Source organism: Xenopus tropicalis, chromosome 6, assembly GCF_000004195.4.
Source record: "Xenopus tropicalis strain Nigerian chromosome 6, UCB_Xtro_10.0, whole genome shotgun sequence".
In the NCBI taxonomy this organism is placed as follows: domain Eukaryota; kingdom Metazoa; phylum Chordata; class Amphibia; order Anura; family Pipidae; genus Xenopus; species Xenopus tropicalis.
Window position 1 is genome coordinate 50056391 of NC_030682.2, and position 26282 is coordinate 50082672.

Below are 26282 nucleotides of genomic sequence, written 5' to 3' on the forward strand. Positions count from 1 at the left end.
GGGATGCACCAAATTCATTATTTTGGAATCCAGGTGAACCCCAAATACTTCATAAAAGATTTGGCCGAATACCGAACATTCAAATTAGGAAAAGTGAGTGCTCTAGAGAACCACATGCTTAGAGTGCGGTGAAAAATTTTCAGCTTCGGTGTTTATGTGACAAAAAATCACATGGTTTTAAGGACTCGGTTCGGCCAGGCACATGGAGTCTGAAAAGCAAATTACACGGAGCAATTCCAAACATCGCTGCATAAAATCACTATTTATTGTAGTCACTTAAAATACATATGAGTGTCCCAAAAATGGGGATTATACGCTTGACGCGTTTCGTGGCGTCACGCCACTTTCTCAAAAGCTGCATCTTTTGAGAAAGTGGCGTGACACCACGAAACGCGTCAAGCGTATAATCCCCATTTTTGGGACACTCATATGTATTTTAAGTGACTACAATAAATAGTGATTTTATGCAGCGATGTTTGGAATTGCTCCGTGTAATTTGCTTTTCGATGGATTCTTGCTGTCTGGGTGTCAGCAACACGTCTGAGCATGAACAGAGCTGACCGGTAAGTGCTCCCGTGATATATTTTTACATGGAGTCTGAATCCTGCTGAAAAAGGCAGAATCTTGACCGAATCCTGGAGTAAAACTGCTTTTCTAGGCTTGTAAAACTTGTCTCCAAGCAGGAAATTGAAAAAGGTAGATAGCAGTCTACTAGTAGATCACTTTAGATCACTTTAAAGTTTCTGGTAGACCTCGAGGTGGAATGCAGGGGGATGACATCCCACCACTTCTTTTTTGACCCCAGCACACTGGAGCTTTTGGGTGCGGCTGCTCAAGCCATCCGTCTTTGTAGTTTCATCCCAGTATAGAAGATTGTTCCCACCGGGCCGCTGTATATATTTGTTCCTTCTTTATGTGCAGACTACAAAGTGGGCCATGAAGAAGCGAAGTAAAAACTACTTCACATTAAACTTGAAGTTGGCACTTGAATAATGTTATGTGGGCATTACATGTGAATTTGGCACTGCATTTATATATTACTAAGTGTATTTGTTAAACATCAATTGATACTTTTTCTTGCTTATTGCGCCAAATGATAGAAGTCACACTATTTTAACTGTGGTAGATCTCATGATAGAGGCCAGGTGGCAAGAGTAGATCACAGGGTGACAAAGTCTGGGCACCTCTGACCTAAGGGGTTGGTGAGCAGCATGTTATTCACAAGACACTGGTTGGGGATCACTGCCATAGACAAACATTATCTATTGGGCTGGTGGGGGTTGCTTGGACTTCTGTGTACTGGAAATACCAGGGCCTATTTTGAATCCCATTCCGGCCTGCTTGTAGCTCCAGACACATTTACTTACTTGGCTACATTGCTGAAAGTCTCACTTTCCTTAAATTGTGTTTTTTCCCTCCATCTTTTTAGTTCAAAAGTTTTTTTATCTTCAACAAATCAACAAATTTAAACTATCCCATTTGGCTTTAAACCTGATTTAAATGGTCCTGTATAGATTTTGTTTTATAATTGCTTTAAGTATACGTCTGTGTGTATTGTAGTCTCACTTCATTTGCGTTTGTTCTCCATTCACTCACACTCGGCTAAGTGAATCATTCCATTTCCTGCTTAATAACGTTACACATTGTCTGGGCGTCCCCTTGGCCCTGAGGGCAGGCTGGTTTCTGTGTAGAGAGCTCTTTAGGCAAAAATTGCTGATTTTCTGAGCAATATACAATATTAGTATGTATATTAGGGCAGTGACACATTAGTCGCCGCACAACAAAACTTCATTGTCGCGGACGACTAATCTCCCCGCAATGCCATCCCACTGGCTAGAATGTAAATCGCCGGTGGGATGGCATACGCGGTGCTGCGATTTGCCAAAGTTGACGAATTTGCCTTGAGAGGAAACTTACATTCGATTTACATCTAGCCGGTGGGATGGCATTGCGGGGAGATTAGTGGCCCGCGACAATGAAGATTTGTCTTGCAGAGACTAATCTCCCCGTGTGTCACTTCCCTTAGACAACTTGCATATTCCAACTTGGGTCTCTACATATATTTTCAGTATTTATTTTTTTACAGCCTTTCGTATTTTTTTCTTAATGTTATTATTTTATGCAATGTTTGTATAAAGAAACTGCCTATGAATCAGAAGCATAATTAGTGCAATTATTGCATTTTTGATGAACGCCAGTAAATGTGGTAGAGATGCAAATCTTGAGAGTGTGCCCATTATTTCTAAGAAGGCATAGTCTCAGTATTGCTCTTCCTGCACAAAATGACAAAACGTGTGTATTTCTGTTACTGCTCATGTGCCCCCTACTGAATGCATACAGCACTGATGTTGGACCTTGACACCAAAATGCTCAAGATAGAATTTCGGTGCTGAGGTCCCTGCTCACTGCTCTGTGTTTGGCAGGTGGAGAGGGGGCATTTGTTCCCTGCTAGGACTGGGCTGGCAATCTGTGGATTCTGGCAAATGCCCCCCAGCTGTGCACTTGAATTACCAGGGCCTACTTTGCATCTCAGGGCTCTAATTCAGACCTGCAATGCTTTGCCTGGGTCTGTACTAAATTGTGAGCACACTGCACTTCTTTTGTAAATTACTTTTATTACTGTAAAATGTATGAAGGATATTGAATCATTCAAATCAAGATATTTACGTTGAACATAAGGGCATTTTTATGAAATATCGGGCGGCAGGCCAAAACATGCAGCTGTGACACAGGGGAGTATGCATTTACATTACATTTACATTAACATTTATTTATAAAGCGCCAACATATTCCGCAGCGCTGTACAATAAGTGGGTTTCATACATTGGACATACAGAGTAACATATAAAGCAATCAATAACCGATACAAGAGGTGAAGAGGGCCCTGCCCAAAAGAGCTTACAATCTACAAGGATGGCACAGCATAACAGTAAGTGACTGGCACTCTAGCAGAGAGGTTCGGGAGGAACAAAGTTTGGTGGATAGAAAAAAACCTAAGATAGGAAGAGAGGAGGGAACACTGTGAAACAGCCATAGATTTAGTAAAACTAGCATCATACATCCCAGTTATAATACTCAGCCGCCTCCCACTACCTGACAATGAGCCCAGTGTCCCCTGTACCTGAGCACCGCCCCCACCCTGCCCCCTGCCTGGGAGGAGAACTCCTATTCTTTTGTGTGGCTGATGCTGTAGCACACAAGTAGGGATATCATCATGGATAGGAAGTTTGGGCACAGTCGGTAGCAGCTCAGCACCTGTCAGGCATTGTTGCATCTGGGAGATTATTGTAGGAGAGAGGGAAGTCACCCTGACTGTGTGCACCTAGTTACTAAGCACCGAGCAGGGGGGCTGCAAGGTGGGGGCAGTTAGAAAAGAGCAAGACTTGGATCTCTGCTGGGAAGATGGAAGGCGAGCGGCCCCGGTCAGACACAGTGTCCACCACGGTCAGTTCGCACATTGAGACCATCTCCATGGGTGGCAGCGTGGCATATGACAGAAGTTTCCTCAGAAGCCCTACTGGAGTCCTACTGCTGATGGAAATTGTGAGTATGGCCTCTGGCTGCTTCATAGGCGGTGGGTGAATTTCCTCTCTGGGGAGGCTAAAGATGGGCCATACATAGACTGACCTAAAGCTAATGTGAGACTTAGTGGATTAGTACCTGTGTATAGTACCTGTGTATAGAGCCTGTGTATAGTGCCTGTGTATAGCGCCTGTGTATAGTGCCTGTGTATAGCGCCTGTGTATAGTGCCTGTGTATAGCGCCTGTGTATAGTAACTGTGTATAGTACCTGTGTATAGTGCCTGTGTATAGCACCTGTGTATAGTACCTGTGTATAGCGCCTGTGTATAGCGCCTGTGTATAGTACCTGTGTATAGTGCCTGTGTATGGCGCCTATGTATAGTACCTGTGTATAGTGCCTGTGCATAGCGCCTGTGTATAATACCTCTGTATAGCACCTGTGTATAGTGCCTGTGTATAGTACCTGTGTATAGTGCCTGTGTATGGTATCTGTGTATAGCGCCTGTGTATAGTATCTGTGTATAGTACCTGTGTATAGTATCTGTATAGTACCTGTGTATACCACCTGTGTATAGTACCTGTGTCTAGTTTGAAGGATGTAGCATACCAATTGTAATTGTACTTTTTTTAGTTTAGTTTTTAAGTTTAATAAAAGAAATATTTGCCATGTATAACCCATAGCACCTCAATTTATAAATCTTTGCTACACATTTTATTAACTGTTCCCACTAGTTTAGTCACATCCTCTGCTTATTTATATTTCCCCCAATTCAACCCTTTGATGCCCAGTTCGACCAGCTTACCACAGTTTAGCCATTCCTTCACTACTCCCTAGCTCTGCCATCTTTGCCAATTTCCACATACACATGTCTTGCATTTTCCCCAGTTTAGGTTCCCTGCCATACTCCCTAGTTCCCCAGTTGAATCATCTCCGTTTTTTCTTAAATTAGTCTGAGGAATCTGAAGGTAATATGCAGCTAGGTAGTGGATAATCCTCTTACAGAACAAGTTGTATCTTCTGTTTAACTCCTTGCTGTCTAACAGTAATTGAACGTGCTACGTCCTTGCACTGCCCGTCAACACGCAGTGCTGAATAGGCACTAGCAGTCAGGTCCCTGAAAGCCAGAGTCATAGATTTTACAACTGAAGAGATTCGTTGCCCGAGGTAGCTGAGATTAAACTGCAGGCCCTTAAGGCAGTGGCACACAGGGAGGTTAGTTGCCCACGATAAATCTTTGCTACCGTGGGCCATTTATCTCCCCGAAATTCCATCCCACAGTAAGAATGTAAATTGCCGGTGGGATGGCATACGCATTGCTTCGGTTTCCTGAAATTGGCTCTCAAAGAAACTTTGGGCAACTTCGGGGATGGCATTTCGGGGAGACTACTCACCCGCGGTAGCGAAGATTTATCGCAGGCGACTAATCTCCCTGTGTGCCACTGCCCTTAGGCAGGTATGGGCCATGACACATGGGGAGGTTAGACTAATCTCCCCGCAATGCCATTCCACCGGCTCGAATGTAAATCGCCGGTGGGATGGCATACACGGCACCACGATTTGCGGGGAGATTAGTCGCCCGCGACAACAGAGATTTGTCACAGCGCAACTAATCTCCCCGTGTGTCATGGCCCTTTACTGCAAAGGCTGGTTCCTTTTTGGCAATAGCCTTAAATATTTAACTTATAATAAGCTGCATCCTTCTAATATAAACAGGTCACTGTCAGTATTATCCTGTTGTTCTGTAATGTGCACCATCAGTTATTTACCCTGCAAACATGCCTGAAGTACAGAAAGCTCAAGGCACTAGCTGTGCTATAGCCCTTTCTAGTTGTGCAAACATTTGAAGCTTATTAAGTTAGGAAACAAAGGAAGAGATTATGTATGTGCATTGAACCTCTCATGCCAGTATTACTTGCACACCGGAGCACATTAACTTACCTTTATATAACAGAACTGTATCGTCAATCACTGCAAGACCATTTTGGCTTATTTAATATCATTTGTAAAAGTATGGTGTCATAAAGTGATGTCCGGTTAGAGTATATAGCAATTGGATTTGTATCGGCTAGGGATGCACCAAATTCATTATTTTGGAATTCAGGTGAACCCCAAATCCTTCATAAAAGATTTGGCCGAATACCGAACATGCAAATTAGGAAAAGTGAGTGCTCTAGAAAACCACATGCTTAGAGTGCGGTGAAAATTTTTCAGCTTCGGAGTTTATGTGACAAAAAATCACATGGTTTTAAGGACTCGGTTTGGCCAGGCACATGGATTTGGCAGAGTCTGAATCCTGCTGAAAAAGGCAGAATCTTGCCCGAATCCTGAACCAAAACCTAGAGTTGATGCATCCCTAATATGGGCAATGGAAGGCAAGGTGTTTGGGTTACTTGTAGCCAGGTTCAATCTGTGGATTGTGGCCAGAGGGGCTGCTGTAAAATGCCATAGACCAGGGATCCCCAAACTTTTTTGCTCGTGACCCACATGTGTTGGCGAGTCACACAAGCATGAAAGAATTTCCTTCAGGATGGTAAACAAGAACTGTGATTGGCTATTTGGTAGCCCCATGTGAACTACTGGCATGCAGGAGGCTCTGCTTGGGGTAAAACTGCTTTTCTAGGCTTGTAAAACTTGTCTCCGAGCAGGAAATATAAAAAGGTGGAGTTTTCTCCTAACAGGGGCACCAGCCCGGGGTACAAGGTAAGCGATTTAAGTCACTTGGGGGTGCCTAACATTTTGGCACCCCAAGTGACTTAGACTTTCCTTGTCCTTTAAACATTGATTGATACTTTTTCTTGCTTATTGTGCCAAATGATAGAAGTCGCACTATTTTAACTGTGGTAGATCTCATGATAGAGGCCAGGTGGCAAGAGTAGATCACAGGGTGACAAAGTCTGGGCACCTCTGATCTAAGGGGTTGGTGAGCAGCATGTTATTCACAAGACACTGGTTGGGGATCACTGCCATAGACAAACATTATCTATTGGGCTGGTGGGGGTTGCTTGGACTTCTGTACTGGAAATACCAGGGCCTATTTTGAATCCCATTCCGGCCTGCTTGTAGCTCCAGACACATTTACTTACTTGGCTACATTGCTGAAAGTCTCACTTTCCTTAAATAGTGTTTTTTCCCTTCATCTTTTTAGTTCAAAAGTTTTTTTATCTTCAACAAATCAACAAATTTAAACTATCCCATTTGGCTTTAAACCTGATTTAAATGGTCCTGTATAGATTTTTTATTATTGCTTTAAGTATATGTCTGTGTGTATTTTGCCTGAATTTGCGTGTGTGAATTTGCGTTTGTTCTCCATTCACTCACACTCGGCTAAGTGAATCATTCCATTTCCTGCTTAATAACGTTACACATTGTCTGGGCGTCCCCTTGGCCCTGAGGGCAGGCTGGTTTCTGTGTAGAGAGCTCTTTAAGCAAAAATTGCTGATTTTCTCAGCAATATACAATATTAGTATGTATCTTAGGGCAGTGACACATTAGTCGCCGCACAACAAATCTTCATTGTCGCGGACGACTAATCTCCCCGCAATGCCATCCCACTGGCTAGAATGTAAATCGCCGGTGGGATGGCATACGCGGTGTCGCCGAAGTTGCCTTGAGAGGAAACTTACATTCGATTTACATCTACGGTAGCCGGTGGGATGGCATTGCGAGGAGATTAGTGGCCCGCGACAATGAAGATTTGTCTTGCAGAGACTAATCTCCCCGTGTGTCACTTCCCTTAGACAACTTGCATATTCCAACTTGGGTCTCTACATGTATTTTCAGTATTTATTTTTTTACAGCCTTTCGTATTCTTTTCTTAATGTTATTATTTTATGCAATGTTTGTATAAAGAAACTGCCTATGAATCAGAAGCATAATTAGTGCAATTATTGCATTTTTGATGAACGCCAGTAAATGTGGTAGAGATGCAAATCTTGAGAGTGTGCCCATTATTTCTAAGAAGGCATAGTCTCAGTATTGCTCTTCCTGCACAAAATGACAAAACGTGTGTATTTCTGTTACTGCTCATGTGCCCCCTACTGAATGCATACAGCACTGATGTTGGACCTTGACACCAAAATGCTCAAGATAGAATTTCGGTGCTGAGGTCCCTGCTCACTGCTCTGTGTTTGGCAGGTGGAGAGGGGGCATTTGTTCCCTGCTAGGACTGGGCTGGCAATCTGTGGATTCTGGCAAATGCCCCCCAGCTGTGCACTTGAATTACCAGGGCCTACTTTGCATCTCAGGGCTCTAATTCGGACCTGCAATGCTTTGCCTGGGTCTGTACTAAATTGTGAGCACACTGCATCTCTTTTGTAAATTACTTTTATTACTGTAAAATGTATGAAGAGTGGATAAACAACAGGATATTGAATCATTCAAATCAAGATATTTACGTTGAACATAAGGGCATTTTTATGAAATATCGGGCGGCAGGCCAAAACATGCAGGTGTGACACAGGGGAGTATGCATGGCACAGCATAATAGTAAGTGACTGGAACTCTAGCAGAGAGGTTCGGGAGGAACAAAGTTTGGTGGATAGAAAAAAAACCCTGAAATTGGAAGAGAGGAGGGAACGCTGCGAAACAGCCGTAGATTTAGTAAAACTAGCATCATACATCCCAGTTATAAAGCTCAGCTGCCTCACGCTACCTGACAATGAGCCCAGTGTCCCCTGTACCTGAGCGCCCTGCCCCCTGCCTGGGAGGAGAACTCCCGGCTATTCTTTTGTGTGGCTGATACTGTAGCGCACAAGTAAGGATATCATCAAACCATGGTTTGCTACTATTAAAAATCAGCAGGGTTTATCCCGCTTAAACAAGTCCTGTTGTGCTGGTATTTTTGTGCTATTTGGATCGTGGTGGAGAGTGCTGACGTCTCTCTAAATACTTTGCACCAGGGGGAACAGAGTGGAAAGGCCAGGGTGTGCTGGTGAGTGTGGATTGGCGTATACCTTCTCTATTCTGGCCTGGGAACATGTGTGCCAGCTGCCATGGGTGCTAGGTTCATATGGTTTGCCCATGGCCAGTACCACATAGCAACCAATCATATATTGCTTTCAGACAGGTGCCCAGGAAATAATGCCAACCAACTGGCTGATATATGTGACTAGACAATTAGCAAACCTTGGTTATAGTCATGCTGATCATCCAGATGATTTTTACCCAGTTTTGCCAACCACATTCTGGGCCAAATTGCTTGCTCAGATTGATCCGTATTTTGGCCCTAAGGATCATCCATTGGGGCATGAGAAGACCTTTTTGACAAGGACCACAGCAGCAACCTTTCTGATTGTTGTCTGGGGGATTATGAAGGGACTGAAGTAGCCTGGGTATTGCCTGCTTAGGTAATGGTACCAGAAGTGGCACTTCTTCAAGTAGCCTAGTTTTCCTTTAATAACTTCAACATTTATTTCATTGATTTTTTTGTGTGTTGCTATTTTAAATAATTGCAGTGTTATACATGCAATAGGCCCCCCCAATCCGCTATTCATTTGTTAGAATCTAAAAATCCTAATCATACACACCCCACAACAATCCGTGCCCGCACTTGCTGATTATGTCAGTATTTGATTGGCTTTATTTTTTTGTAGCTTATACATAATAGAATATTGTACTCGTCCCACTGATCTAACAAGAGAGTTAAGATTGCCTGGTATATGAGAGGTTAAATGTTTAACCTATTACCTAATTGTATAATGTTAGGTACCGCAGAGATTTCAGGCCAGATATCGGTCGGGCAGGCCTGTCGGTAGTGCCCATACACGGCCAGATTAGCTGCTGAATCGGTCTAAGGGACCGACATCGGCAGCTAGAATCGTCCCGTGTATGGGGACCATTAAATAGCTAATTAACAGACCTGGAGCAGAAATGACTGCTACATTGTTTCAGGAGTCAATGCCATAGAACAGAAAGAGGTAAACAAATACTCAACTATAGTTACAAATGACTTTAAAATTACATAAAACGTGTAATTATATACTGAAAAGGGCATTTAGAATAACATTTTCTTTCCATATGGAAAAAAAGAGAAACAGTTTTTAGGGGGACCCGTTTGTAAATATAGACAATGGCATTGCATTGGTATTTGTGATCATAAGTATAAACACAATTATTTAGTGAAAAAAATGTTTGTACACATTATAAGCTACTAAATTGCTTGGGTGCATAATGCATTTTTATGAGTATTATGGAGTAGATACATTATTTGTGTGTGAAAATCTGCCCAGGCCATACAGTCCATGGTACATATTTCAAATTAATTTTATTCCAGAATCCAGGGTGGAACACAACAAAATGTACAGTTGCTCATTATTAAAGCCTATTACAGAGCAAGTGTTACAACCAATACATTAGTTGCTAGAATTTCTCTGATGTTGCTTAGAAATGTTTCAGCTAATCTATCCCATTTTAACAGTTTAAATGGTTGGTGACCTGGCTCTCGTGTTATAGGCTACTGTCACACAGAGGCTAAATTTTCTTTTAAAGCCTACATTAAGAAAAAACTGTAAAAGATAGAAAATAGAAAATTACTGAAAAAAGAACATTATACCTGATATATTATTTGGCAATTATATATTTTTTGGGTTGAACTACCCCTTTAAGTTGCAACTAAACTGACTCAGTGCCCGGCTATCTCAAAGCATTTTAGCTCTGGAAAGAGTATTTGAATTGGCCTTGCTAGTATGATAAGAATGCACAGAAGCCATCCTTAAGAAACATATGTCAACACTAACCAATATAAGTAGGAAATAATTGAAAGTGGAATGTAGAAGAGGGGTGCCAGTTGATTGTATATTCTCACAGATTTCATGCTGTTCTGGCAAGGCCTTTAAAGAAGACATAAAGCATAACTGACCCCCCAGTCTTGTAGGTAATGATGAATAATATATGTGGCAGCTTTTACTCTGTGCAGTAAAATAGTGTAAGTTGCTGGCAGGGAAACATATGAGTCGTTTTGGCTTTCTGAAGTATCCTGAAATTGCCTTTTTTGGGCTACCTGATAAACTCAAAGTGATGCATATATTTTGATGTTTGATGGCAGTTTGTACCACAAATCAATGTTCTATTAAACAAGGAACACAATATATATTTTTATTTTATATCTGCGCTGGTAAAACTGGCGTGTTTGCTTCAGGACGACTAGCCATAGCGGCAGCTATTCAAGCTGAAAAAAGAAGAAAATGTACAGGTTACATAGCAGATAACAGATTAGCTCAGTAGAATACAATGGTTCTTAAAGAACTTGTTATCTACTGTGTGGCATGTGCCATGTAGCACTATTTCAGTTTGAAAAACAACCCTCTTGACTACACAGCAGCTTTGTTTATATAAATTGTATTAGGGTTACTGAAGCAAACACTGCTTTTACCAGTGCAGGGTAGCTACACTGATAAATTTTTATTTTTTGATGTTATGTTCTTTTAACAAAATTTACATCTCAGCAGACCCAATTTCTGCGGGACAGTACTTATATTATGAACCCTCAAGGGTGTAGGGGTTGCCAGAAAGCAAGGGCAAATGCATGACGCTGCCTGGAGAAAACTGAATAACCCCCTATTGTGGTGCATACTGTATGGTAAAGCTGAGCTCTACCTTTCACCATGGTTGAGGTCAAAAAAGAATTTGCAATATTCTACACTATTTCAAAGGATTTTAAACATATATTAAGTAGAGGAGAAGTAACCAAACCAAGATACAGGAAAACTATGTTTATTGTATTTGCTTTGCTTGATGCTGAATGGAGTTCTGCTGACGTGGGAAATCACTGGGGAACAACAACAAAACAAGCTAAACACATGTTTATTTCAAAAGCTCAGATCTTAAACCTTTGATGCACCTGTTAGCATTAGGTAAAGCCGGTGATAAAATCCTACTCAAAATGTATTTTCAATTTAACGCTGTCAAGAAACAGCACGAGCCTGCCACCTGCTCTGTAGCAGTGACACATCAGCACAGCGAATGGAGATGCCATTCTGTCAGGCACTGACAAATGGAAAGGTTCGGCAGCTTGGAATTGTTTAGCAAATATGCTTGAAAGTAATTAGAAAATGCTAAAATGTATAAGACATTATTTCTCACTTTTACTTCAGCTGTATAATAAAGTAGTCATGCCTCAAGAACATGCTGTCCCAGCCTAGGAACCAAAATTAGTGATCCAGTTAGACCTTTAGTTTCCTGTTGGGATCAGGAATATATTTATTTTGTGGCTAAATTTGGTTTTGTTTTTGCCTTTTCACATCTTTATAATCCATAACATTGTAATCCATTTATGTGGCATTTGGGCTGGTAGAAGAGCCCTGTTATAATCTTTTAAGGCCATTTTGTAGCTTGGCTACGTGGAGAGGATACATTCTGGGATATTCTACACAAGTGTCTATGGGTTCCAGTATATGTGTTTCCAGAAACACACATTTTTCCATTGAAACTTTCCCTTTGAACATATAAGAGAGCAGAGCCAGAAAGGCAACAAATCCAGAAAGAACTGTGTGCCAGATGAAGGTGGAGTATAGAGTAAAATGATTCCTTCAGACAGGTTTGCCATTGTATAACTATTCGCCACACTCCACTGCACAGTGAAATGAGCGTCGTTCAGTAGTGATAGATCATCCAGCAAGACTATTGATTTGCTTGAAACACATTGCAGCAGGGCAACATCTTTAGTTCATAGCAAGGTATTCTATTAGAAGCCATTTTATGATTTGTGTTCCGTCACTACTTCAAATACATTTTTAGCTAACTCTTTGTTTATCCCAACCATTATTAATCGAAAAGAACACACAATGCACAGTGGAGTTGCATCAGATAGAGTGCATTACTGTTATATCACTTAGTACAGTCCCTCCTGCCTTTCAGCCATGTATTATGTAAAAAACACATTATAGGGAAGTGCAACCAACTGCTCGAATCTGCCTGGAGGTGGAGACTTTTCTCAATGAAAGCATGTTGAAATTTTACTGAACAACGGATATATTGCAAAACATGAGAAATGCAAGGATGGTACACAAGGATGGAGTTACCTGTGACTGAGTAACATTATACATTACACATTAGTACATTTAAAAGATTATTATCTTAATTATTATAATTTAAAATGCCTGTTTAAAGGGGATATATAGGGGATATATAGTAAACAGGGAGGAGCACACCCTATACAAGTCCAAATGCCCATGGTGCAGGTCAAAAACAAAAATATAATAGAAAGAGTGCCGCACACACAGGGACTTGATACAAAAGGAAAAAGTGTTTTTATTGAAAAAATTCCAACGTTTCAAGCACAGCCAGTGTCACTATCTATTTATGGGCCATCAATCTTTGTAGGAGCGGGGGCTGGTGATTTTACCATTTTATATACAGTAGATCTGGTGGTTCGGCATTCTTGAGCGACACGTGAAATTTCTTATGGGCTTGCTTCATGGGTCCTAATTGTTCTTATGAATATCCCTGGAGTGTTACTGTGGGCCTTTCCAATTGTCCCTATAAGTGCAGGTCCTTTTTGAAGTTTCAATTAACTAGAATTGGACACGTGAGAGTTGTAGTTGTGTCCGGACGCACTCTCCACTCTGTGTAGCCCATTGGCGTCACTTGTTGCACTTCATCTCCTGCAGATCGCATGGGACCGATGCTGGACCCTTGCACTCCTCACTGTCTGCCAGCCGAACCTAGATATTTGCATTGGTTGCCTATTGGGCCACGTCTAACTTGTGCTCCTGGTGCCAGCTGGGGTGCCTTTTATACATGGTAGCTAGGCAACAGTGTGCCCCACGCTCCCTACAATTCGGCACACTAACTGAATATGCCCGACCAGTGTCCGCGACATTTGACTGGGCATTGCCTCCGTAGGCGATATGATCTGCTCCACATGATGATCACATTTACACACTGAAGTCCAGCGATCACTGGGTACAGTTGACAGGTGGTGGCTCCTCTCTCTGTGCGTTCCTTTATACTCCTAGCTTCTCTGGTGCGTCCGGACATGGGTCCTGGGTTTAATACCCGATGCCTTTCATCTCCAACAAATAATTATCCTGTATAATCTTTTGCTTGACGTCTCTGACTGGGAACATTCTCTGTATAGTTTTTTTTGCAACATTTTTTGCAACATTTTTTTGCAACATTCTGTATATCTTTTGCAACATGTATCCATTTGCCTACTAGCTACATGATTTTAAACTTAACCCTGTTTTCTAGCACTGCACTCCCATTCTATTTACCTGTATATGTTGACATTTGAATTTATCTTGCTCTGGTGGGTGTGGGGCTTGTGTACACTGGTTGCCATGGTAACTATGGACATTTTTTGGCGCCATTTTATGTGGTGGGGGTATTTACTGTGGGTGTTGGGATATGGTCTGTTGGTTTGTCCCTGAGGAAGAGCACTGGTTGTGATCGAAACGCTGGAATTTTTTCATTAAAAACACTTTTTCCTTTTGTATCAAGTCCCTGTGTGTGCGGCACTCTTTCTATTATATATATTGGCACCTATGGAATATGAGCAATTTTGTTTTTGTTCCAAAATAGACCTTCAATATGTTCCCCTTGCTCTGTGCTGCTGGATGTTATGCTACCCACTCATTAAAGGAACAGTAACACAGAAAAATTTAAATATATGAAAGTAATGAAAATATAATGTACTGTTGCTCAGCCCTGGTAACGCTGGTGTATTTGCTTCAGAAAGACTACTATAGTTTATATAAACACCATGCTATGTAGCCACAGGGGCAGTCATTCAAGCTGAAGAAAAAGGAGAAAAGGCACAGGTACATAGCAGATAACAGATAATCTCTGTTGACCACAAAAGTATTTTATCAGTTATTTGCTATGTAACTATGTGCCTTTTTCTCACTTTTTTTCTCATTTTATAAACTATAGTAGACTTTCTAATTATAATTTAATTCCTTTGGTACATTTTCATTTTTTGGTGCTACTGTTCTTTTAAGGGAAGGCAGAAGGTTCAATAAGATGTTTCCTTTTTACATTTCTGTGGGCTTTTGTAGGGATATGTGGCCCTTATTAAAGAATCATTTATGTAAGAAACAATTATTATTTTTTTTTACCATGGTACAGTACTAATTTGAAATTTGACCAAATAGAAATAATTTACAGATGCAAGGGGCAGTTCTGGAGAATACCCATGGAAGGCTTGTATTTATGTGTTTACGCAAGAAGATTCTTTGGTTTGCAAGAACACTCAAATTATTAACCTGTGTAAGTGGCAGTATAGACTGTAGATTGTTGTTAAGGTGCCTGTAGATAGACTGGCTAAGTCTGTTCAGCTTTTCTCAGCTGAGCTCCTGGTGGGTTGCCCATGTTCTGAGCCAAATTATTCTTTTCCTTCATTGGACTCGGATTGATATTGACTAGGCCAGGTGGGAAATATAAACACCTTAAAGACCACAGCCTATGTATGTAGTCTCAACTGAGCTATTACACAGGCACCACAGGAAATTGAATCATAGCTTATAAGGCTGCAGCACAAATAGAGGAATAACCACACATATCCATGCTGTTAACAAAATATTTATTCAATTTTCAGACGGTCACATGCATCCAAAGGTACTGTACCGATCAGCATTTAGTTTTAGGGTGAAGACATACGGGTCGATTAGTCACTGCGACTTTTAAAAAAGTCCCTGCGACTAATCGGCACAGCGAAAACTCGAGAGCGACTTCATATGGATGGTCTTAGTGAAAAGTTGAGGCAACTAATTGCTCCGTGTGTCTTTGCAAAACAGACAGGTTTACACCTTAATGCAAATAAATTCCCCAGCCTCAGACAGATCACTCACATCCTTTTGACTATTTTACCTCTTACACTATTTTACCTCAACGTCACCCCCACTGGGAGCTCGCTCCTCACCTGTCCACTTGAGAGTCCGGTGTTCCTCTAATGCCCCTCTGCCCTTCTCTGCCCAGGAATTTTCTGGCCAAGGGCCTTTTCTGCTAGTCCTAACACTGACACTGCATCCCTTACTGTGGCATAGCCAAGGCTCCTAAGCCATCTTCCTTGTTGGGGTGTGGGCTACCCATGCTGAAAAGCCTGTCTGAAACACCTAGTGCTTCTCACATTGACACCCTTCTCTGTCTATCCTGCTGACCTACCATCAAAAAGCCCCAAACTGGATGTGGTACCCTGCTTATATACTTTCTGCCCTCTGTTTCCTTCTAGTGGCTGAAGGCTCTATTACACCTAATTTTCCCAAACTTGCAAAACCCTGCCACCTAGTGGCTAAACTGCAAAAATACATTTTACAATAAATAAAACCTATGCTGGGGAATTAGCAATCACTCGGGCACCCCCCTAAAAGGCTAACATTACCTTTATGATAATCTAATCATGTTTTGTAACTGTCATTTAACTTATATGAATTCTGAATGTTTGTAATAAGGATTGTTTTGAAAAATGTAATATATGTGTACAGGTGTACAAGGCCAGTGAACCAGGTGGTGCATTGTGGGCAACACAGCATCGCAATGTCCTAGCCAGGACACTATCTGCAAGGAGTTTGTATGCTCTTCCTGTGTCTGTGTTGGTTTCTCCCAAAAACATATAGGCAGGTTAACTGGCACTGGATAACGCTGATCATAGTGTGTGTAAATGTGATAGGTACCTTAGATTGTAAAAGCAACTGTGAATGATATAATGTCTGTAAAGCACTGCAGAATATATTGGTGCTTTTTAAATAAAACATAATAAATGTACAAAGGGAGCTCTATACTACCTGCTTCCAAGGAAGAGGTTGGTACAGCGCAGCAGCAACAAATGCAACAAATGATGCATAATACTTATCTCTCATTTTTCTACCTAATTTTAGTAAAATATGTTGAAAAACCTGCAAGCTGGCCAATTCCAAAAGCTCAATCCAAAAAAGTAAAATATAGTGATGCCCAATAAATGATGCCTAAAAAACTGAAAGCAATGATAACAAAAAATAAATAAAAAAACCCACATCCCAGCATCTGTGCCATGCAGTGCTTTGTTAATTGATTCAGTGTATCTTGTTTTGGGTTGGTACCTGCCCTTTAACAAGATATTCCATTTTAGGGTATAAGGGCAAGTCATTCCTCCCTCTTCACTCCTGTAGGTGATGAGATGATTCTGATAATTTGCATTTCCCTAGCAGTTATGTCATCTGATCAGGATTATCCAAGGTTTGTAGTTATTGTGCTTATATACACTGTTTGGGCTCCCCCTACTGGGCAGAAGGATATTAGAAATCAGAAAAGGTTTAAGGATAATTTTGCTACTTATTTATAGAAAATGTTCACATTTGTTTTCTTGTCTCCTTGGTTCCATTTCTATGTTCCTTCACCATTCAGCTTTCATTCTGGAGAGTAGGTTAGCTATGTTCATTTGTAAGAGAAGCGTGCCCATGGCCAAATTACAATGTAGAACCTAGCACTGGAAATTAACTTTATTCTATTGTTTTTATTTGTTTATTTGTTTATTTATTTATTTATTTATTTAAGTACCTACATTTTATGCAGCACTGGAAATGCTAACTTGATTAAGTAAATTGTGTATGTATATTTACAGTAGAATGTAGCTTTCAAGATATGATAGGTACACAAGCACTATGGTATATTGGTAGAGATGGACTGGAAGAATTCCACTACGGGTATGGGATCCTTTATTCAGAAACCTGTTATCTAGAAAGCTCCAAATTATGGGAAGGCCAATTCCTATAGACTCTATTTTAATCAAATAAATTACATTTTCAAAATGATTTTATATTTCTCTGTAATAATAAAAGAGTACATTGTACTTGATTCTAACTAAGAAATAATTAATGCTTATTGGAGGCAAAATAGTCCTATTGGGTTATTCAATGTTTAAATCAATCTTTAGTAGTGAAGGGGGAATCTGCATTGCTGAAAAAATTGCGAAATGCAAAGCACAATACATTGGAGTCTATGCTCCAAAATTTTTCAATTATTAATATTTTTTGTAGACTTAAGTTATGGATATCCAAATTATGGAAAGATCCCTTATCCGGAGCACCCCATGTCCTGAGCATTCTGGATAACAGGCCTTGTTACCTGTATGATGCTTGGGCAAATGAATGGTTACAGCAAAGTATTAAAAAAGTTTAAATGAGATATACTAGAAAGTGCTTAGTGTAGGACATTTACTATGGCAAATTGTGGGAAGGAGATGCAGGTGTAGCAGTTGGCAGGGATTAAACGAGACCCAATTAGTCTCAGCTTCACATTCTCTATACCAGGGATCCCCAACCTTCTTTACCTGTGAGCCACATTCAAATGGAAAAAGAGTTGGGGAGCAACAAAAGCATAAACCTGTTCCTGGGGGTGCCAAATAAGGACTGTTATTGGCTATTTGGTAGCTCCTATGTGGACTGGCAGCCTATAGAAGGTTCTGATTGGCAGTACACCTGGTTTTTATTCAACAAAAACTTGCCTCCAAGTCAGGAATTCAAAAATAAGCACCTGCTTTACGGCCACTGGGAGCAACATCCAAGAGGTTGGAGAGCAACATGTTACTCACGAACCACTGCTTGGGGATCACTGCCCTATACGATCCAATGTCCTGCCATCATGTAAATACATCATAATGATACTTTTTCCCTGATCTGATTTGATGCAAGTGCGCTGGATACAATGGGATGCTTAATATTGTATTACCTCATCTTATCTGTTTCCTACTCTTGTGTAAGGTACTATGGCTGGATGAGTTTAGGGAAAATATACATTCATTAAATAACATATTCAACCACAAAAACAGTGTGAAATTGCAGTTTCAAATGTAAATCAGTTGTTTTTACTGTGTGCCAAGTTAACTTTTTAGCCTTTTATCATGAAAGCTAAATAAGCAAGTTGGAGGTTAGTTGGGAGGTTAGTTTTAAATTTAAACATAGAAATCTGGTAATCTCCATTGAATATATTGTTTGCTGTTTGTCTCTTTCAGATATTCGGCCTGCTGGTATGGGCTCTTATTGCAGGCTCAGAATATTTCCTTGTCCCTGCATTTGGTTGGGTGATGTTTGTAGCTGTGTTTTACTGGGTCCTCTCAGTCTTCTTTTATATCCTTTATCTTACAAGAGCCAACACAAGGATTACAAAGGTGCCCTGGACTTTGGTGGTATGTTTTAAAATGCATTTTTTTATTTTATCACATTAAATTTAGTGGAAATAAAGTCACTTACTAGCATTACTGTCATGGATGCAGAATTTTAGGCTTTCATGCTAATAATTACAGTTTCAAGTAGTCACAGTAAGATGCGAGCTCAACAGGAATAGGTATTTAAAGTGTAAAATGGGATCGCCAGTGGAGATTTGATTTGCTTTAACAGTTTTTTAATCAGCAGGATGGAAAAGGTAAATCTGAAGGCTGTGTGTCTTCCAAGAAATAATAGAAAGCCAATGCTAAAGCACAGCTTCTTCCTATATGTAATGCAATGTTCATTAGAGCTCAGTTATCACAGGGGGGTGGGGAAGGTGTAAAATGTAAAAAAGGTAATTTAAAAGTGCTTGTCCATAATGTGCCTGCCCACCAGGAGTTGCACCCAGAATGGAGTACAAAGTGCTGTACCATGTGGCTTTATACACTGGCAACTTGACCAACAGAATGAGTGGCATATGGTCCTGTGCTAATATGATACTTCGTTATGTGCAAGGAAGAACTGCCTAGGGTTTGCACAGCTTTGTACTTAATGCCTGCTCATGGCAAACATTGTTTTCATTGGCACAACCTGCCATGTTTGCACTTTGCTCCCTGTTTTGCAGGGTAGATGAATTGCCACAGGTCTTTGAGTTTCCCTGATAAATACAGTGTATGCCTGAGGGACATTAACCTGCCCCTTGCTTGTACCCTAACTTTCAATTAAACATGCAAGTTACAGGAACAGGCCACAATGGGGAACTGTACAGACTGGGTTGCCTTGTGCTGTTTATACTGCAGTTTGTACTGCTTACTCTGGATTTTTTCTTACCCAGCCCAAGGTGCACAAGGTAGCCAGACCCTGAGAGAAGTGTACTTTGAATAAGCACAAAGGGGCACATCCAATAATGTTTTTTCGCGCGACCGCATGCGCTAGTTTTAACGCATGCGTTAATTAGCGCACAGAAAAGAATACTAACGCATGCTTCGCAAACAGTAAGGTGCGCTAAATATCGCATTAGGCTATGCGAAAATTAACACCTACTTCAGGCAGGCGATAATTATAGAAAAGTACAGTTAATGAACTTTTGGAAATAAAATATGAACTTTGCAGTGTTATTTATTCAAGTATGTGTTTCCCCTAGAGTGATGCAGCCGCCAGTTTGCAGCGAAATGGTCATTTTTAATACAGAAATTTTCCACAAGTATTGGCGTGTATGGCTAACATGGCGTGCGTCCATTCGCACGATTATTTATATGCGGCTACAAGTGATGAAATGTTTCGCCAGGCATGGATTTGCAGCGAATTTTTGGACGTGCGGCGAATTTTTCCGCGGCAAATTTTTTCATGCGTTTCACAAAAATTCACCGCATGTCCAAAAAATGACACAGGCGTCAAAAAATAATAGTCGCGGGCAACAATTTTTTTGCCCGCACAACATTTTTGCCGTTTCGTGGATCTTTCGAAAGATTTGCTAATTTTTCACCAAAGATAACCAGAACACATTTGCTCATCACTAGTTAAGCATCTACTATTTACATGCTACCATTTATATGCTCCCATTTATATGTGGCGACAATTTATATACACTATTTATAAGCTACTATTTATATGCGGCGACTATACGCATGCGTTATTTACCGTCAAATACTGCATAAAAATAGTCTTCGCAAGTTAAATAACGCATGAAATATCGCGCGTAAAATAGCGCAAGTATGCTTATAGTCAATCGTGCGGTAAGTCGCGATAATTTAGACGCGATAAAATTTTTACCGCACCTTATAAATAGCGCACGTTATTTCAAACTTTAGTGAATCAGCCCCAATATATTAATTCCTTTTTTTATTTTTTGTGTTACTGTCCCTTTAAATACAGAGTAGTCGATTGATTTATGTACCGACTCCACAGACCTGGCTAAAACCTGTCCAGATGCCACAGAAGTCAATGGAAATAGTATTCTTCAACATCAAAAAGAGCCAAATTTGTTGTGGAGGATACAAAATAGAAAACACATAGATTTGGGAATGTCTAATTAACATGCAAGGCATTGTGGGAAATTGAGTCTTGGCTGGGGTGATGTTGACTGCTGTTGTAATACAGTCAGAAACAATGGTGCAGTGAATGGAAAAGAATAGCCATTTCCACAGCAACTACATTTACAAATAAGTTTAAAATCATTAGTATTGTGTAATTAAAGTCATTTGGAAAGTTGCTTACATTAAAATACATCTTTCTATCTAACTATAAGAGCCACATCATGGGGGGCAGCTGGGACATAGGAGTAAATGCAAAGTTATTCTGGAAGCACAACTTGTGAAGGTGTTCATTTTGTGTCATTCATTTATTGAAGTGCTCCCATTATTTCTGGAGGTACCTGTTCATTCTGCAGAGTTCATATAGCTGAGTACTGCAATGTCATTTTAACAGATCCTGCAATCTTAAGTCTTTGCCACACAAAACCCATTTCGTTAAAAATTAAAAAGAAAGTAGCATATTTTGGGGTTACCACCTCACCCCTTTAATACTGGCCACATATTGAATCCACATCCTGCATGGCTAATAAGTGATTAATTTAGATGCATGCTGCATGGCCACACATATATCGGTTTAGTCTGCACCATATCAAAAACAATTGCTAACCAGCCATGCAGGATGTGGATTTAATATGTGGTATTAAAGTGGTGGGGTGGCGACCATAAGTGTATTTATTCAGGCTAACAAGGGGTTTATATCCATCAACTTCACTTCCTTTTGTATGTATGTATGTATAACTTTATTTATAAAGTGCCACAAGGGTACGCAGTGCTGTACAATCTTACAGAATACAAAATTACACACAGGGAGGACAAGTGATATAATAAATAAATACAATAAATATATATATATATATATATATATATATATATATATATATATATATATATATATATATATATATATATATATATATAAGTGCCATGTGGTATGAGACACAGTAGGAAGGAGGTCCCTGCCCCGTAGAGCTTACAATCTTTCATATAATGCCTATTGGGCCCCTGGTTGATCCAGAGAAAGGTTACAAATTATGTGGTAAAACCGTTTGTATGTTATAACTGGCTCAGTACCTGAACAATAAGGCTGATGGCACATAGAGCATTTTGTCTTTCGCTGCAAATGTGGCAGGGGGTGAAGGGAGCATCTAACTCCCAGAGTTCCATCTTTTGTCATTGGTCTTTTAATAAAATCAGTATCCCTGTGGACAGCCCCCTGGCCGCATCAGTTCATTTGTTGCTTCCTTTTTTTTTACCATAGACGTAGCCCAATTAATGTCAAAAGTAACAGGTTGATTGCTAAAGCCCAGATATCAACCATATTTTAGCTAAGCATTCTTTTATATAGGAGATATATAAAGATACCATTATTGAATGCATTTGTTTCTTTATACATTGTTATCAGTTATCTGAATATACTTTCATATTTTGCCAGGGGCTGTGCTTCAATGGAAGTGCCTTTGCTTTATATCTCATCGCTGCTATAGTAGAAGCCAGTTCAGTTGATAAAGATGTTCACCAGCACCATAACTACAACAGTTGGACTGCGTCTTCTGTAAGTATAGGGAGGAATGCATGGGTCTCGCTCTTTGTACATTGCAAAGCTACAGCAGAGTTTGACAAGCCTTTAAAGGGCATGTAAACCCTCCACAAAAAATGTAATCAGTGAACAGCCTCTCTGAAATGTCAGAGAGGCATCAGGTTCTCCTAACCTCCTTTCCTTAGTGTAGCTTAATTACAGTGATCATTGACCATTTCAGTTGTGCCTGTGTGAGCCTGCATTCTTGGCATCTACAGACAGCAATGCAAGTGGCCCTATAAAACATTAACTAGAGGAGTCAGTGTCAGACAGGTGCCAGGGGCCCACCAGAAAACCTTAGACCACCAGTCCATACTCCTCACTAAATTTACTCCTCTCTGTACTCAACCTATTCTCCCAGTAGTCTCTTCTCTTCAGTTACGCTCATCTATATTTCATTCTTTTTCTCTTTTTAGTTCTGTTAATAGAAATGGGGAATGGCCATGGGATAGTTATACAAGGCCAACATGTTTTGTCAGCAGGAGGACCTACTGACAGCTGGGCACACCTGGAGTTTTCCTGGTATCCTAGTAGTTTATGGAAAGGTGTAAAGATATGATCCATTAAATATATGTACTGTATTCCCAAACAAATGATTACAAACACCTACAGTTCGAATTGCATATTCCGTCAAGTAACACCCAACATTAATAAATAGGCTTCATAAAATAAAGAAAAATATGTTTTTTATTGCAGGAGAAAATAGAATTTGTGCTCATAGGTATCTGTACAATATGCTTAGAGCACTGCAGGAAAACACCACAGGGGTCATTTACTACAGACCAGGGGAAGAAGTGGCATCGCAAGGGCAATGACAGTGTCAATGGTGTCACCCAACACTTCCAGCCTCAGAATGCTCCAATTCCTCTTCCTTCTGACAGCCATAACTTATTTATATTCTCATGTCTGCCCTCTCCAGTGATTTTAAAAATGGCAAGGATGGCATTGGTATATAAATATATTTTTTTCATAAAAAAATATACTTTTTTAGTAGTATGTGCTCCTAAATAGAAAATTGTCATTTGAAGAATTAAGGGCCGCCTCCAGGGATCATAGGATTCACAGTGCACACAAACGAGCCAAGGCACACATACTGCTAGGTCACATTAGCCAATGAATGGACAGAGTTCTGCCTTTTGTTCCCACACTTCTTCCTGTTACAGTAAGAGCTGCATTATTTCCTGTCAGCTGATCTCTGAGGGAGCACACAGCCCATCACTAAATAGTAGATCAAGGGAAAGGATGTAAAAGGGCAATATTTACTGATATATATTCCAGTTTGGCAAGATTCTTTAATAGGTCACTTGATAAAACTATCTGTTGGTTAATTCTGCGAGTATATCCTTTAACAAGGAATTTGGCTATTAGTTCTTACATGCACAGGTGCCAGGTCTCCACAGTCATTGCTGGAGATGAAAGCTCTATATTGTTTTCTTGCAACATTAGAATGAGTCAGGAACTCCTATTCTCTGCCATGAGAATCTTGGCTATACATTCTTTTTAATAACCAGTAATATTTTTCATCTCTTTTTTTGTCTTTACAGTTTTTTGCTTTCGTAGTCACAGTCTGCTATGCATTAAGTACATATTTTAGCTTTCAATCTTGGAGAACAAAGAGTTAATGTGACACAACCTACCTATAGCATCCAGCTGGTGCAAACTACACGTTCATATCATTTCACCTGTGGAGTATTTAGTGTTTCACATCCTGTATATACCATCATTCTGCTTCCCTGAACCTGTTCTGAGTGGAGGAATGTGCCTTATTGCTTCAATCAAAATCTTTATTGGGCCACAAAGCAATGTGTGAAAAACACCATCTGAAAGAATTTGTTTTTCCTCTTTATAATTTATTTAATTCTGTACATTTTAATTTTTATTATGCTGTATATAACTGACTGCAGTATTTATTAGGATGAATGTATTTTATAAAATGCCCTCAATTCAGTGAAATAAACATGTGAATATAAACACATTACGTATTATAGGGTTCCATGACCCATATAAAAATCACTTTAGAGTCCTAAAAACAGTTTAGGGCTCATGTACCTCTGTAAGTGCAGTTTGCACAGTCAGTTGCATGTAAAGCCACTTTCATTAAAGGTATTTGCATCAAATAGCGCTCATGCACATCTCTATAGTTGCACTCAGCACCATAGGTCTGGGGAAAAAAACTTTGCATTGTGGGGAAAAACCATAACAGGTGTGTGCAGCTGCACTTGCAGACAGACAGACTTCTTATGTGCCTTTATATGGTCACAAAACTTCTGGAATCTCTAGGGCTGTGGCATATGTGGTGCTATGAACACTGAGGTTCTTTGTTGATTTCTGATGAAAGGCAGGGAATTGTGCAGTAGTCAGAGTGCACATATTTGCTAATATATAACAGCTCCTGGTGCCTAAATGGGCTACTTATATTTAATAGTGGTATTAGTGGTTAATTTGGAGACATTTTCTTAAAACATTTAATTATGTATTATATACCCTGAGCTCTGTTGAGAGAAATAAGTGTTGAACAATGCACCTTTTAAAATAAACTGTTGTATAGACATGTATGCAAATTAAGGCAATCAGCAATGATTTGTTTTAATTAATGTACATTTTTTTGTCTGGCATTTTTCTTTTATTCTTGGCACAATGGCATCATCTAATGGACACAATACAAACTACAACTACTTCTCTACAACCCTTATGCTTCCAGCAAATGTTGTTACTGATGACATGAATGTAGCATGCATGTGTTTGGGGGTACTATTTATGATTGTTCAATCTATACACACGTCGAAAGGTCATTTAGAGTAATAAAAGTAGCTATGGAATGTAATGGTGTTTTGCCTAACAATAATAAAATGAATGTTACAGGCATAAGGCTATCTCTTCATTTATTTAGTTAAATGTATTACCCTGCACTCTACATTCTATAGTGTGATGCTGGAGTACAAACACTTTCAAATGCACCCATGATATTCTAAGGTCACTGACCATATTTGTACTGTCCCACTGTCACTATGAGGGAAGATTTATCAAAATGTGAGTTTAGAATTTAAAACACAAAAAATCACCCACATTCTATTTATTCCTGAGGGATTTTTAGAATCTTATTTATCAATGGGTGAGAGAGCTCACCATTTGAAAAATATGCTTCTTAAAAATCCCATAGTATTAAGCTCTGAACTCACATTTTGATAAAAATCCCATAGAAATGAATAGAATGTTGGTGAGCTTATATGTATTAAGCTCTGAACTCACATTTTGATAAATCTGCCTCTGTATGTCCAAGGGAAACACTAACAGGTACAGGTAGTGCTGTTGGGCCACTAACATCTTTGTGCAAGTACATTCAATGGGGTCACTTTATAAAGGAGAGCCTTTACAATGATTTACACCCTGTACTTTTTAATTCAGCCTTTTCTTACTCCAATGCAAATTCTCTTGCCAATTGTCATTCAGCCTCTTTATAAGAACACGCTATTTATTTATCTGTCAGGAAAGAAGGGGAGAGGGTCTAGTTATAGGGAAAGACATTGAAGGAAATCTGTTACTGAAATTTTAAGAAAAAAAAAACAATTAGGAAACAATAACAAAAAAAATATTTCTATTAACCACAGTGAAGGTCTCCATCATTCAATAACATTTAATGGTGCCCTGCATGCTTACCAGGCTACTCTTCATGAATTGTGACTTAGGTAGTTGCAATATAGTGAGAGAAAAGAGATGCATGCAATTCCAATGCAGGGTGGCACAATATAAATGTTATCTGTTGTTGTTTCTAGTAGTTGCCTTTCAGGTCCCCCTCAAGCCATATGAGCCAAGAGAGAAAGAAACAAGGTCCCAGCTAATTTGGGACACGCAGGATTCTCTTGTTTTTAGGAATGTTTCTTGTTTGTCCTATCATATGCTTGAGAGATTTTCACTGAAAATGATCCAGTGTCCTTTATATTTAATGTGCAGGATAGAAATGGTTGAGGCATTGGCTATGATAATTTTGGATGCCAGAAACATGTCTCTGGACTTGGCACCTAATATGTAACTAT

The 26282-nt window shown here is 39.9% G+C and overlaps 1 protein-coding gene across 2 annotated transcripts; it reads left to right on the forward strand.

Annotated features, from left to right (window-relative positions):
* Positions 1-3170: 3170 nt before the first annotated feature.
* cmtm8 (CKLF-like MARVEL transmembrane domain containing 8) lies at positions 3171-25113 on the forward strand. Of its 2 annotated transcripts, none has more exons than XM_002941814.5 (4): positions 3171-3543; positions 18447-18620; positions 22105-22224; positions 23793-25113. In XM_002941814.5, exons 1-4 carry the CDS (start codon positions 3403-3405, stop codon positions 23868-23870), a joined length of 513 nt encoding a protein of 170 aa, XP_002941860.1. In that variant the 5' UTR covers positions 3171-3402; the 3' UTR covers positions 23871-25113. The 2 variants fall into 2 exon arrangements, with proteins under 2 accessions (XP_002941860.1, XP_031760006.1); XM_031904146.1 differs by lacking the exon at positions 3171-3543 and adding an exon at positions 17979-18078.
* The last annotated feature ends 1169 nt before the right edge of the window (positions 25114-26282 follow it).